We start from the raw sequence: 13,950 nt of genomic DNA, 5'->3' as shown, positions 1-13,950 counted from the left end.
GACACAGGGGCAAAACGCTGGACAGAGATGGGGCAGAGTGCTGGACACAGATGGGGCAGAGTGCTGGACAGAGATGGGGCAGAGTGCTGGACAGAGATGGGGCAGAGTACTGGACAGAGATGGGGCAGAGTGCTGGACACAGATGGGGCAGAGTGCTGGACAGAGATGGGGCAGAGTGCTGGACAGAGATGGGGCAGAGTGCTGGACAGAGATGGGGCAGAGTGCTGGACAGAGATAGGGCAGAGTGCTGGACAGAGATGGGGCAGAGTGCTGGACACAGGGGCAAAACGCTGGACACAGATGGGGAAGAGTGCTGGACAGAGATGAGGCAGAGTGCTGGACAGAGATGGGGCAGAGTGCTGGACATAGATGGGGCAGAGTGCTGGACACAGATGGGGCAGAGTGCTGGACACAGATGGGGCAGAGTGCTGGACACAGGGGCAAAACGCTGGACACAGATGGGGCAGAGTGCTGGACAGAGATGGGGCAGAGTGCTGGACAGAGATGGGGCAGAGTGCTGGACAGAGATGGGGCAGAGTGCTGGACACAGATGGGGCAGAGTGCTGGACACAGATGGGGCAGAGTGCTGGACACAGATGGGGCAGAATGCTGGACACAGATGGGGCAGAGTGCTGGACAGAGATGGGGCAGAGTGCTGGACAGAGATGGGGCAGAGTGCTGGACACAGATGGGGCAGGATTGGAAACAGATGGGGCAGAGTGCTGGACACAGATGGGGCAGGATTGGAAACAGATGGGGCAGGATTGGAAACAGATGGGGCAGGATTGGAAACAGATGGGGCAGAGTGCTGGACACAGATGGGGCAGGATTGGAAACAGATGGGGCAGAATGGAGACAGATGGGGCAGGATTGGAGACAGATGGGGCAGGATGGATACGATGGAGACAGATGGGGCAGAATGGAGACAGATGGGGCAGGATTGGAGACAGATGGGGCAGGATGGATACGATGGAGACAGATGGGGCAGGATGGGGAGATCATATGGGGCAGAATGGATACTCATGAGGGCAGGATGGGAGAACATATGGCCGGAGCCTGGAATGAGACACACGGGGGCAAGGATGGCGAATATTACCATAGGGGCTAATTAAGGGATATTATTATTGCAGTGATGCATTTATTTTATTTTTTAAGTATACTGTTTTAAATGGGGGCGGTTCTGTTACTGTGTAGAGTGATACTATGTCGCCTTCTTCATGTGGTGTAATGTAGAGGCTGGGAAAATTAAGTAATGTGTTCTACAAGCGGAACTCGAGATAACTGTGTTATTTCCTGCAGAGAGAAGTCCTGGCTGGATGAAGTGATGGCGGTCTGTGCTGGATGAAAGATGAAGGACTTCACCTAGAGACATCACTGGTGAGTCAGTGTTACCTATACACTGACACTACACACTGTATACTATATACAGAGGTCCTGTGTATAATGTCACCGGTGATCACTGTATTACCTGTACACAGACACTGCATACTAATTACAGATCTCCTGTGTATAATGGCACTGATGGTGATAGTATTGTGGGTTTTTTTTTTATTACTGATCAGTATTGTAGTATTCAGTCATTGGTGGTAATATGTGGTCTGGTCATGGTGTAGCGGTATTTGTTCCTTGTATTTTATATTATTCGATCACTGTGGTGGTAATATGTCATCTGGTCATGGTGTAGCGGTATTTGTTCCTTGTATGTGATATTATTGGTCATTTTAAAAATTGAAAAATAAATAAAAATATACCTAAACTGTATTACATATTTTAACAAATATTTAATAGGTTACAGCAGAGTAGGGCCCGGCCAAAAGTGTCTACCGTGTTATGGTGGCGGCTTAAAAAATCTTTTGGCCAAAACAAAAGCTGCCGGCTATATGTGTGATCTGGTGATGGGAACTGTTAATGTGTGATAGGTGAAAAGTGGAGATTTTCCAAGAGAGAGCGGTGGGACTGTGGACAGTTTGAGGGGTGGAGCCTGGAGGCGGGGCTGGGGTGGAGCCTGGGCAGAGTCTCAAGGGGGCCTAAAAAATTTTGCCAGTATGGGGCCCCGAAATTTCTAGTGGCAGCCCTGAGATCCGGTGGCTGGAACACCGAGGGAGTAATAGACTCTACGTTTTACTTCAGAGACCGGCAGGGCAGTCGATTCCAAGTTGGCTGTCCGACTTAAGAACCTAAGCAGACACGGTGGCAACGCGGAGGAGGGGCGATGCTAGGGTCCCTATAAAACAGCCTCAGGCTACCACCATCTTACAGGTTATGTCGTATCCATCTGGGGGACAGATTGAGAAGTAACAAGAGTGAGGACCTTATGCAAGTAAGGACCTACTACGTTACTGTGCACAAGGGGAAGGCTACTGATTTCCACCTGGATAAGGGGACTCTGGAATTGCCATTAGACCGGCCGGACCCTACCTGCCCTGTCATCCGGCACCCTGGACTGTGGATGCTGAAGCCTTCAGTAAAGGTAAAGAGACTGCAACCTTGTGTCCTCGATATTCACCGCGCCTTGAACCAACTACCATCACCATCTACACTTCTGGGAAGCCCTGGGGATATACTTCACCTGTGGGAAGGTATACCATCTAGCTGCCATTCCATCACCCCAGCGGACCCCTAAGCAGCGTCGGTCACCCTGACCGAATACCACAGGTGGCTTCACGAACACTACCGTTATGTACAAACTCTACCCTTTTATTGGGCGCCCCTCATAGGGCCACAGTCTGGGTTGGGCCACCGTGACATCCACGCCGAGGGAACTGAAGGACCCGGTACCGAGTACCCCATTGTCCTTACGTGGGGGCGATCCACTAAAAAAAGGGACAAGTGAATGAGGTCTAATGCTCTTGTCCACTTCTCCATTCTGGGTCACATTACTACCCCCTTGGACAGCAAGAATAGAGTAAGATAATGGGGTCCATGTGAAACCCATTCACCACAGATGTGAACACAGACTTATTCTATTTGTGTCATTAGGGCTGATAGACCACAGAAATATCAGACCCCAAATACCTCAGCTTCTTCTTTCCTAGATTGGGTGTATCAACAACAAGTGGTCTATGATGTCTCCACACCATACACAGATGGTGGAGACATCATAGACCACAGAAATATCAGACCCCACGACCTTGGATATATCCAGCTTCAAAACATATGTTAAAGAGCTAAAATTTCCAATATTTCGGTAACCGCAATATTTCCCTATGGGGAAGATAAAATCACAAATGACCTTGGGAACATGACAAGGAAGAAAATCTCACAAGGTTGCGTGGGGCAGCTTTTACTGTCACTTTAATCGCGGGCAAAATTTTGACACTATTGAGCCCTAACATAGGGCAAATTACCAGCCCCCTCTATGGAAATGGGGGACCCTTCTTGGTTGACTGTAACTGAAGTCTTCCACCCTCTAAAATGTTTCATCCATTGGTAGGATTTGTACGTAGGGTTGTCTCCAAAGAGGAGTTGGATGACGATGGAGGGTTGTGTGCCGTATGGTGACCATACATATTGTGTAGGCCAATGCGAATGGCTCGGCCCAGGTTGCAGATTTTGCTTTGTGGCCCAGGAGTTCGACCTCTGCTTATGCACTCAATCTCTGAGAAGGTGACACTGGCTCAGCTGCCAGGTAATTAAATGCCGCCGCCGCTATGCAGTTGTGTAACAAGGTGACCCTGGACCGAGAATGATGTTTGCTGGAAACGAGCTGTCACTACAGACTAAATGGAGTTTCTACCTGTCTCTATTAGTGATGAGCGAGCGTCCTCGGATAAGGTGTTATCTGAGCATGCTCGAGTGCTAATAGAGCATTATGGCGTGCTCGAATAATATGTTCCAGTCCCCGCAACTACATGTCTCGTGGGCTGTTCGACAGCAGCAACACATGTAGGGATTGGCTGTTTGATAGGCAATTCCTGCATGTGTTGCTGGTGTCGAACAGCCGCGAGACATGCAGCAGCGGGGACTGGAACATATTATTCGAGCACGCCGAAATTCATCTGCAACAAACTGATTTAGGTGATGGGAAGAGATTTTCAGTTGCAGAATCAACAAAATCTGCGGTGTGAGAATTCACCCCGTGTGTTCGGCAGCAGAGAATCCTCTACGTTTATCCACATGGAGAAAATGCAGTGGATTTTCCGCAGCGTATTCGCTTTGCAGCGTCTCGCCATGTACGATGTTCATCTGGAGTGTTCCTTTAAAATCTCCCATAAACCCACCGTGTAGGACTAATGAGCAGATTACAGCTGACTTCTATTTAGGACCATAGAGCAGATAAATAGCCGGGAGCCCTCTGGGGTTATTCACTCCTCCTGGGCTTTGTGTGGCAGAAGTGGAGCGGAGAGCAGAAGGTACTGATACTTTTGTGATGGCTTCCTCTGACAAAAAAAAAAAAATATATATATATATATTAGTATTCCCACATTTAAGGCTTAAAAAATGTACATTAAAACCCAGTGGTGTAACTTGATGGTCATGGGAGGGGTCGATGCAAAAGCTTTAATGGGGAGGTGGTCCCTTCATATAGGCCTTTTTGGGCTCCTTAGGTTCCAACTAGACCTCCCATGTAGGGCAGCACGGTGGCTCAGTGGTTAGCACGGCGGTCTTGCAGCGCTGGGGGTCCTGCATTCAAATCCCACCAAGGATAGCCTACAAGGAGTCTGCATGTTCTCCCCGTGCTTGAGGGGAAATTAGATTGTGAGCCCCAATGGGGACAGCGATGTTGTCTGTAAAGTGCTGTGGAATCAATGGCGCTGTATAAGTGAGTAAAATATTTCTCAGCAGATTAACCCTATGTGTATTTAGGTGACTGGATCCTATATCTGTATGGGTGACCTTCATAATTATTTTTTTTTACTTTGTGGGTATATGCAGTTTTTTTTCGCATTACAAACTGCAGACATGTGCATCCTATCATTTAGAATGCATTCTGCAATTTTTGTGCACATGATGCGTTTTTTTTTCCGTTAAAAAAAAGCAGCCTGTTCATTAATTTTGCGGATTTTCTGCGTTTTTCCCGCTATTCTATGCGTTTGGGGGGAAAAAAACGCGTCAAACGCATGCGGATTTCTGGCAGAACTGTCCGGTTTTTGTCAGGAAATTTCTGCACATTTCAGTGCACATACACTGTCACTCACTACATAGTTAACCCTTCTCTGCCACGCTGGCTCCTATTCGTGCGCCTGCCTTGGCTTTCTGACTCCAGGCCCCTTTATCGTACTCTCACAATGGGCTCCTGTAGGGCCTCAGACATTTGAGGCGTATGGAGAAGGGCCGGGCCTGCGTTGCCCTTGCAGCCTTGTCCTTGGAGGGGATTGAGTGAGGTGATGGGGTGTGTCTGTCGTCTGTAGTGATGTAGTCTGAAGTAACGAGGCTGTGACCACTCCTCTGCCTCACACTGTCAGCAGAAGCCTCCTAGAATCCGACTTCCACACGTATGTATGCTGCCATTTCTCTGTGCATGTCTTTTGTATGTCTCTCCTTCTGGAAAGTCTGTAGATGGTCCTACCCAGATACGCCGGTATCTTAGCGAGAGGACCAGGATGTCCTGGGTGACCTTTGCATCTTGGCCGTGATCCCTACGCTTGTCTCGCCCGTACGATGCATCCCTGACCTATTTTGCACCAGGCGGCTTTATTCTGCATTTCGCTACGTCGCATTTCGCTACGTCTGTAGAAGGACGTAGATCTGGGGATTTATTCTGATGGAATATAGGCTGAACTGGATGGACAAATGTCTTTTTTCGGCCTTACTAACTATGTTACTATGTAATCCCTTTTTTTTTTTTTGGTGTCCGTGCAGATGAGCGGTTATATAACCCTTCCCCCGTCTTGTCCTTTACGTGCAATCCTGCACAGTTGTCCTCCTCGGTGTAGGACGTGAGCTTGGGCGCCTGCCAGATCTACACGCCTGCACTTAAAGGGCCTTATAGACGCCATACGCAGACGAGCCTGACAATAGAGACCGGTGCAAGTCGCCCTTTTAACCGGTCTAGTAAGAGAATACCGGTTCCTGGTACAAAAGCCGCATGCACCCAGCCTCCAGGATGGAGATTAACCATTTCGTAACCACGTCAGGTGGCGTCGCTGGTTACTGGAAATGGGCAGGAAATGAGCTGTTCTAGAGGAGAAGCTAAAAAAGAAGAAATTCCCCAGGTTGTGACTTGCACACGTGGAGACCACTCGTGGTCGGAAAGGATGAATATACTGTACCAATTTTTTATAACTTCTTTTTTTTCTTTTTTTTTTTTGCACTAAAGTTGACTCATTTGCAAAATGACACCGTTATTAGTGTCCGTCTGGTTGTCATCCTTGGAACAGAATATAATTCTGCCTGATGTGCTTCTTTCCTGTTCCCCCCCCCCCCCCCCCAAAAAACGCCTGTCTTGGAGGACAGAACCTTACCTAGAATAGGTAGCTCTCCAGCAAGCCCTACCTGTGTTTAACCCTTAGCTCTGCACACAGACACTGCAGGAGCTGAAGGCACGGTGTCGGTGCGCTCTCGTCTCCCTCTAATGTTGGCATCTGCCTGCTGCTGTGTGGGGTATTGCAGCTTATGTAGCCATGGTTACGGCTACTTGCAACTGCCTCTTAAGTGGCTGTAACCATGGGTACATGAGCTGCTGCAAATGGGGTAAGCAACATGGTTCATCAGGTGAACTGCACTACATTACTATTTCGAGGTATTTTGCTAATATTACTCCTACATATGGGAATATCCTTAAGACTTCAATGAGTTGCTTGCACTGGGATCTGTGGATGTGGCACCTTGACTAAACATGGCATAGCTGCCAACTAATGCCCCTGGATCTCAATGTAGAAGTCTATTCCCCTGGACACACATGAGCGGTATCTCAGCACCCCATTGAGGGTTCAAGCTGACTTACTCCCATCTTGGGGCAGAAATGACAAAACTGTACAGGAAACTAAAGCGAGCTCCCTTTTTTGCATCCCCAAAAAGGTAGATGTGAACAAGCCCTTAGACCTCTTAATCCAAATTATTAGAGAACGGTCCGTTGACGATAGCAGCCAGAGCATATTTTTGAGACATCTGTCCTGTTGTCCCTAGCAACTGACCACAAAACGGCTTATACTTTACCAGAACTTTTCAAAAATGGAAGCTGAGCTGTTGCTATGAGCAACAAAGGCATTTGATCAATGAGGCCTCCTGTGTGACCACCATACATCAGGTTTCATGGAATTTAGATAGCCCTGCTAATGTTCTGCAGATAAACCTCATGGCCAGCTGTAGACTACAGGCCCCCATAACACACTAGATATAAGGCCACTTAATGTGTTTGGGGGGCTTACAAGATGTCCCTGATAGATGCTGGAAGAGAAGGATCAGGCCATTATAACTTCAATGGATGTTCCTCTTGTTTTGAGGGACCTAAGCAACTTTTCCTCAACACTTTAAGCCAAGAGCTCAATGTATGAGGGGAACAGTTGACCGAATGGTCATCCAGCAGACAACTACTCATGTATGGCCAGGTCAATGACTACTACATGCAGTAGCTACATTTTTATTGATGGCCACCATCCTGGACAGGAAAGTCATGTCATCAGCCTTGGAAACTTTCCTGGCTCTCCTGTCTACAAGACCACAGCACTTGTGAGGGATCATTCCCCCCATCCAGTACCGACGGCTCCTTTCTACGACACAGAATAGTTTCCACTCCGATCAGGGCAGCAATTCCAGACATGGAAACATGACCCTGACGAAGGATTAATGAGGGCCACATTGCTTCCATCAGCTGTGGGGCTGGATAAACGTACCATAAAAAATGGCTGAGGATTACATGGAGGTTGAGTAGTGACGTCAAGGAGTTGCACAACAAAAACCACATATTTAATGAAATTGGCATGAGATTCTGTATGTCTAACCCAAATATCCAGTCCTAAACCCTCTTGGTTTTACTCCAGATCCTACTTAAAACCACATCCATTATTTGTTCACATGCCCTACCTTTCATTAAAGGGACTTTAATTTACAGAAATCTGTATTTTTCTTTTTTAGTAACCAAGCATGGCAACCGTACATGAGAAACTGCTTAGCTCCACTGCGTCTGTTAAGACCGCTCCTCCAAGAAACAAGATAACGGTTGTAGGTGTCGGGCAAGTTGGCATGGCATGTGCCATCAGCATCCTACAGAAGGTATGTGCCAAATATAACTAGTCACAAAGCGTGTGACCGCGACCTTCAGCAAGCTTTTGTCTCGGAAGCATAGAGGGAACATTGTACTTTCTACATGACTAGAAGACCAATGCCTTCAGAAGGGGCCAAATCCTCAAGCCCCCAAAAAATGTAGAAGGCTTTGTAGTGCCTACCGAAATATGTATCTTCCGTGGGAAGACTAAAGACTTACTGGGGGGCTAAAAGAAGTTATCCAGTACCACTCAATTCTGCATCAGGTGAATAGTAGTAGTACATCCGCCATACACCTGATGACACGTGCATAATTCGCAAACATTCTGGTCTACTGATGATCGTATTGTAGTGTCTAGCCTCCATTGGGAAGGAGATTGGCGCAAATAAGACCCAGTAGTATGAACTGGACCCAAACGCAACAGCTTCATATATGCCCATGAGACTGTTGGGTCAGAAGACAAACAGCTAGTCCATCTATCATAGTCTGTCCTTGGACCCTCCTGTGGAACTCTTCCTCTAAGAAAATCAACTGACAACTGTCTGTCCTTAAATGAAGGTGGCCATTGTTGGGGTTAACCTTAAGGATTTAGGAGCCCATACCTTTATCTCAACAGACATATATAATGTGTGATTGACAGATTATTTCTTCAACAGGATCTTGCTGATGAACTGGCCTTGGTTGATATCTTGGAAGACAAATTGAGGGGTGAGATGTTGGACCTTCAACATGGAAGCCTGTTCCTTAAGACTCCAACCATTGTTGCTGACAAAGGTGACTAGTGACCTAACTGTTACTCAAACTACCATGGCACCTGCAACCAGGGGGTATGAGGAGGTTGTGTAGTAAGTCAGACTGTGCATAAGTGAGAACATCTGATATGGGAAGAGGTTTGTCACAAGACTCGACGACTTGCTAAGGGTTATTACCATTGTCAGATGAATTTCATGCACTAGCTGACATTCAAGGGCTTCTCCAATTTACTTTGCCAATCTCAGATGACTTCTGTTGGGTGAGAAGCTTAATGACTTTGTATCTTATATCTTCCCACTCCGTAGACTACTCCGTAACTGCAAATTCTAGGATTGTGGTGGTCACTGGTGGCGTCCGACAGCAGGAGGGAGAGAGCCGTCTCAACTTGGTACAAAGAAACGTCAATGTCTTCAAGTTCATCATTCCGCAGGTTGTGAAATACAGTCCTGATGCCACAATCATTGTAGTCTCCAATCCAGGTACCTCTCGGATACTGTTCCTCTAGGTTCTTGGGCTGCTGTAGACCCTTACCTGGAATTTCTGATAAACTTGCTTTGTTTGCAGTTGACATCATGACCTACGTCACATGGAAGCTGAGCGGTCTGCCCCAGAACCGTGTCATAGGAAGTGGAACCAATCTAGACTCGGCAAGATTCCGCTATCTGATTTCTCAGAAGCTTGGTGTCCATGCTAGCAGCTGCCACGGGTATGTCCTGGGAGAGCATGGAGACTCTAGTGGTGAGTGGCTATAATTTTTTTTTTTTTTAAGGAAGGATACTTTTTGATAAGAGGGCCAGGATTGTGACACAACTCTCCATTTTGCAGTTCCTGTCTGGAGTGGTGTCAATGTGGCCGGTGTTGCCCTACAGTCTCTGAACCCGGACATTGGAACTAGCAAGGACCCTGAGAACTGGAAAGATGTCCACAAGCAGGTGGTTGACAGGTAATGGTGGCAAGATACATTGCATATGGTGGAAGAAGGAGCCAGTGGCTCCCTCCTCCACTATCTGCCTTTAGAGGATACAGATGGTGGGCAAAGGCATGATGCAGCCTTGTGGGCTACTTCAGCTGTCTTGGTCAATCGGCTGTAGTTTGCCCAGGTCTGGTCTATTGCTGGTCCAAAAAAATGTAATGTAGCCCACCTCAAAGACTAGTGTAGAAGGATAGGGGGCACCAATTTTGCTATGTTACTAGTGAATAAAACAAGTATACTAGACAAATCAAACATATAATCTAAAGCCAAACTTGCATCTTTAAACAGTTTTGGCTGCCTAAATCCTGAAACTCTACGTGTTAACCTGGCCGAAGTATAGTCACCGGACAATAGGCTGATTGCTAAGTAATGAATACTTATGCGAGCTTGATCATGGCACAGTCCTGCTTTCAGAGCTGACATCTGCTATGTACAGAACTAAAAAAAAACTGACCCATTGACTCAAACTGTACAAATGGTGGTAAATCTCCCACACTGTCATTGTAGTGCCTACGAGGTGATCAAGCTGAAGGGGTACACCAACTGGGCCATCGGCATGAGCGTGGCTGACCTGTCGGAATCCATAACCAAGAACCTGTCTCGGGTACATCCGGTCTCCACAATGGTGAAGGTAAGAAAAGCTAGTGGCTTGTAGGCGATGCACACCTTGGCACAAACGCATCTATTTAACTCATTTGCTTCCTAAATGCAGTGTCGAAGGTTTATTCAGAGCCCTGGTTCTCAGGATTGGGAAGCGCACCATGTGAAAGGATTGGCAGTCTAGCTATTAAAGGGAACCTTGTCAGCAGGCTCTGTGTAATCCGAGGGCAGCATGATGTAGGGGTTGAGACACTGATTCCAACGATGTGTCACAATACAATCTGCAAGAGACGCTCACTGCCGGACTTGCTGCCCACGTGCCTCCTGGTCCAACCATGCCTCAAGCACTGATTAGCAGTCAGTATACATGGAAAGGTTTTTTTTTTTTACCTATTGGTTCTGATGGCTCTCGACTTCCTTCTTGGAGGGTGGTTAAACACAGATCTAAGGAATGGAGAGTGTAAAGCAGGGGTGTCAAACTGCATTCCTCGAGGGCTGCAAACAGGTCATGTTTTCAGGATTTCCTTGTGCTGCACGGGTGATAATTTAATCACCAACTCATTATTTGTGTAGGTGATTAAATTATCACCTGTGCAGTACAAGGAAATCCTGAAAACATGACCTGTTTGACACCCCTGGTGTAAAGTGTATATGCAGCCTCAAGGAACAAACATGTGCAGGATAAAGGCTGTCTTGATGACCTAGACAAAGGCACCCTGGATACAGACCTTGAATCCAGCCTGTATTACTGGGAGGGACGCTCCCACAAGACATATGAAATTTTGGATAAAGCTGCAAACTTCCTATTGGGATGACAGGGCTGTAATTTAGTTTCTATTAAAAATACCTAATCTTCCATATCGGGTGAACAGTGCTGGTTACATACTTGGACTAGGACCAGTGCATGACTCTTGCCATGGTGGCTCCAATGTTGGCAGTGGTCTCTTTACTTAGGGTAATAGAAAAATCTTAGGATCTGTAGTGTTCACAGGAAAGGAAAAATTGCTGAAAACTGAAATAATAAATCCAAGTCAACACAAGTGGGTTTGGTGTGTAAAATATAATTTTTTTTGTTTTTAATTTTGTCTACCAGGTTAAAAAAAGGTCTTATGTTGGTATTGGTGGTTGACCAGTGGGTTTCCTGTCTGGACCATCAGTTTATCAAGTCAACTAACTTTAGAACTTTCTTTTTTGTCACCAGAACTTCTACGGCATTAATGATGAAGTCTTCCTCAGTCTCCCCTGTGTCCTGAACGGTCAGGGACTGGTTGAGGTGGTGAATCAGAAGCTACGAGACGATGAGGTTGCTCAGCTGAAGAAGAGTGCGGACACCCTGTGGAGCATCCAGAAAGACCTGAAGGACCTCTGAAGACCGCGTCTCTCCTCCAGTCCTGCCCATTTACACCTCCATCACTAATATTATATACCAGTTTGTAGACTAATAATAGTTGTCAGAATAAAATCTGCTACTGAACAAATGGATGTGATCGCTGCAAGTCTGTCTAGGGTTTGTACTATAACTCCATAAGGGGTGATCCAGAATATGTCAAAAGCACTGGCACAACACTACGTTCTGAGGGAATCTGTCTGAGCAGCGTATTGTGGACGAGAAGCTGATTCCAGGGATGTGTCACTTATTAGGCTGTGTGCTGTAGTTTCAATACATGAAGTGTTTTATCAGCAGGAGATTATCACTGACTAGATCTCAGCTGCTGACCAGTAAGGATAGTCTGTGTAACTCCACCCCTGTCAATCAGGGATATGGGCGGAGTTGAACACAGGTCAGCATTACCACTGCACCAAGCAGCACAGTAAGTGACACATCACAGTAATCAGTGTTTCTTCCCCTACATAATGCTGCTGTCACATTATACAAACAAATTGTGGACAAATCCCCCTCTAATTATCTAATGGAAAAACTTTATGTCCCAGTGGGAAAAAAACACGAGTGGCACTGCTTGGACAGGATCAGGAAATATCCTACACCTAAAAGGGTGGGGGTCACTCTAGTCAAACTGTCCCAGCTTAGTGGTGGCATATGACTAGAGGTCTCCAACTAGAAATTCCAAAATCAGAATGTAAGGGACTGCAATGCTGTGTCCCCCATAAGGTTGGGCTCTAGGCCACCCTCTTGTGCTGCAGCAGATTGCTAAGGAAGACCCAAGATGATGCAGAACTGTGGGCCACCTATTGCCAGGGATCAGGGAGGGTCCACATGATTGTTGCCTGGTGGCATCTTGTGCATGGCTGCCATTGGATGCCTACTAATCCGTGGTCACACTTGAGTGGTGACTTTTAACAATGTTTCTGGCAACTCGTCTTCCTGAAATGGTGAAGTCCAAGATGGCTGGAGGCCCTAACCAAGCAGCTGCTCTGATAAGACACTATAAATATCTGTGATGGAGATAATCAGAAGAACTATACTACATTCCTAATTAGAGGTATCTGCTAACATTGCAACTACGGTACAGATTGGAATGGTACCTTGAAGATGGGAATGCCCCTTTTCTTTAATACGGCAATGTACATGTCTCCCCAGTTTTGACACCCATATACATGGTGTACACTGAAATCTCAAGGAACAACATCTGTCCGAATTTAACTTAAAGGGGTTGTCCAGAACTAATTTTGGCTCCGTTTAAAAAAAAAAAAAAAATTTGCTATCTGACTCCTCCTGTCAACAATGTCTGTTGCTCCACATCAGCATAGCTGCTCTGCTGACAAACTCCTGATTGACCGTTGGCTTCCCACAGTTATGCAGCGGGGAGCTAGCTGTCAATCGGTGACATCAGCAAAGAAGCTTTTCCTCTGTCGACATGTCAGCAGGAGCAACCTATAGTCCTGGATAATTTTTTTTTTTTTTTTTTTTATGGATATCTCCCCTTCCCCCCCCCCCCCAAAAAAACAAAAAAACAAAAACAAAACAAAACTGGGTGATGAACATCAGAGCACTACTTGGCAGTGACACAGATGGTGGGGTGTGGACCCTGCCTGCAAACCACTGGTCCTAAATGGGGTAGCGCCTCAATATCAGATTTCTGGGGTCTTACTAAGGGTGGGTTTTTTTTTTTTTTGCTTTTTTTTAATTGCATCTGCGCAAAAAAAAATGCACCAAAATGCTATATGTAACTCGATGGTAGCAAAATCTACAGCTCTGCATGGGGGGGGGGGAAAGCAAGCTCCATACAGGCAAAACAAAGTGCAGAGCCGCACAACCATTGGAAAAACGTGGTGTGAACAAGCCCCTAAGATGTGCCACAGCAAGCACTAGGGACACATGTAAGGCTACGTTCACATTTGCATTGTGCGGTGCTGCGTCGGCGACACAACGCAAACCAAAACGCATTGTTTTGTGACGCATGCGTCCATTTTTTGTCATGATTTTGGACGCAAAAAAAAAAGCAACTTGCTGCGTCCTCTGCGCTCTGACGCGTGCGCCAAAAAAGAAGCATGCGTCACAAAACGCAATGCAACGCAT

At 46.6% G+C, this 13,950-nt stretch overlaps 1 protein-coding gene across 2 annotated transcripts; it reads left to right on the top strand.

Moving 5' to 3' along the window:
* Nucleotides 1-4,265: 4,265 nt before the first annotated feature.
* Nucleotides 4,266-11,950, top strand: LDHB (lactate dehydrogenase B). 2 transcript variants are annotated; one of them, XM_069763448.1, is made up of 8 exons: nucleotides 4,266-4,352; nucleotides 8,017-8,154; nucleotides 8,803-8,920; nucleotides 9,205-9,378; nucleotides 9,464-9,637; nucleotides 9,725-9,842; nucleotides 10,380-10,503; nucleotides 11,674-11,950. In XM_069763448.1, exons 2-8 carry the CDS (start codon nucleotides 8,026-8,028, stop codon nucleotides 11,839-11,841), a joined length of 1,005 nt encoding a protein of 334 aa, XP_069619549.1. In that variant the 5' UTR covers nucleotides 4,266-4,352; nucleotides 8,017-8,025; the 3' UTR covers nucleotides 11,842-11,950. The 2 variants fall into 2 exon arrangements, with proteins under 2 accessions (XP_069619549.1, XP_069619548.1); XM_069763447.1 differs by lacking the exon at nucleotides 4,266-4,352 and adding an exon at nucleotides 5,220-5,435.
* Nucleotides 11,951-13,950: the final 2,000 nt, after the last annotated feature.

Source organism: Ranitomeya imitator, chromosome 4, assembly GCF_032444005.1.
Source record: "Ranitomeya imitator isolate aRanImi1 chromosome 4, aRanImi1.pri, whole genome shotgun sequence".
In the NCBI taxonomy this organism is placed as follows: Eukaryota; Metazoa; Chordata; class Amphibia; order Anura; family Dendrobatidae; genus Ranitomeya; species Ranitomeya imitator.
The sequence above is the reverse complement of the archived record's forward strand: the minus strand, read 5'-3'. Positions and strand labels throughout refer to the sequence as shown.

What these genes read in the sequence shown, in the direction of transcription:
- LDHB (XM_069763448.1), top strand. Translation starts at nt 8,026, where the DNA reads ATGGCAACCGTACATGAGAAACTGCTTAGCTCCACTGCGTCTGTTAAG. An exon ending in CCATCAGCATCCTACAGAAG is followed by an intron (nt 8,155 to 8,802) that starts GTATGTGCCAAA and finishes TTTCTTCAACAG; the next exon opens with GATCTTGCTGATGAACTGGC. An exon ending in AGAGCATGGAGACTCTAGTG is followed by an intron (nt 9,638 to 9,724) that starts GTGAGTGGCTAT and finishes TCCATTTTGCAG; the next exon opens with TTCCTGTCTGGAGTGGTGTC.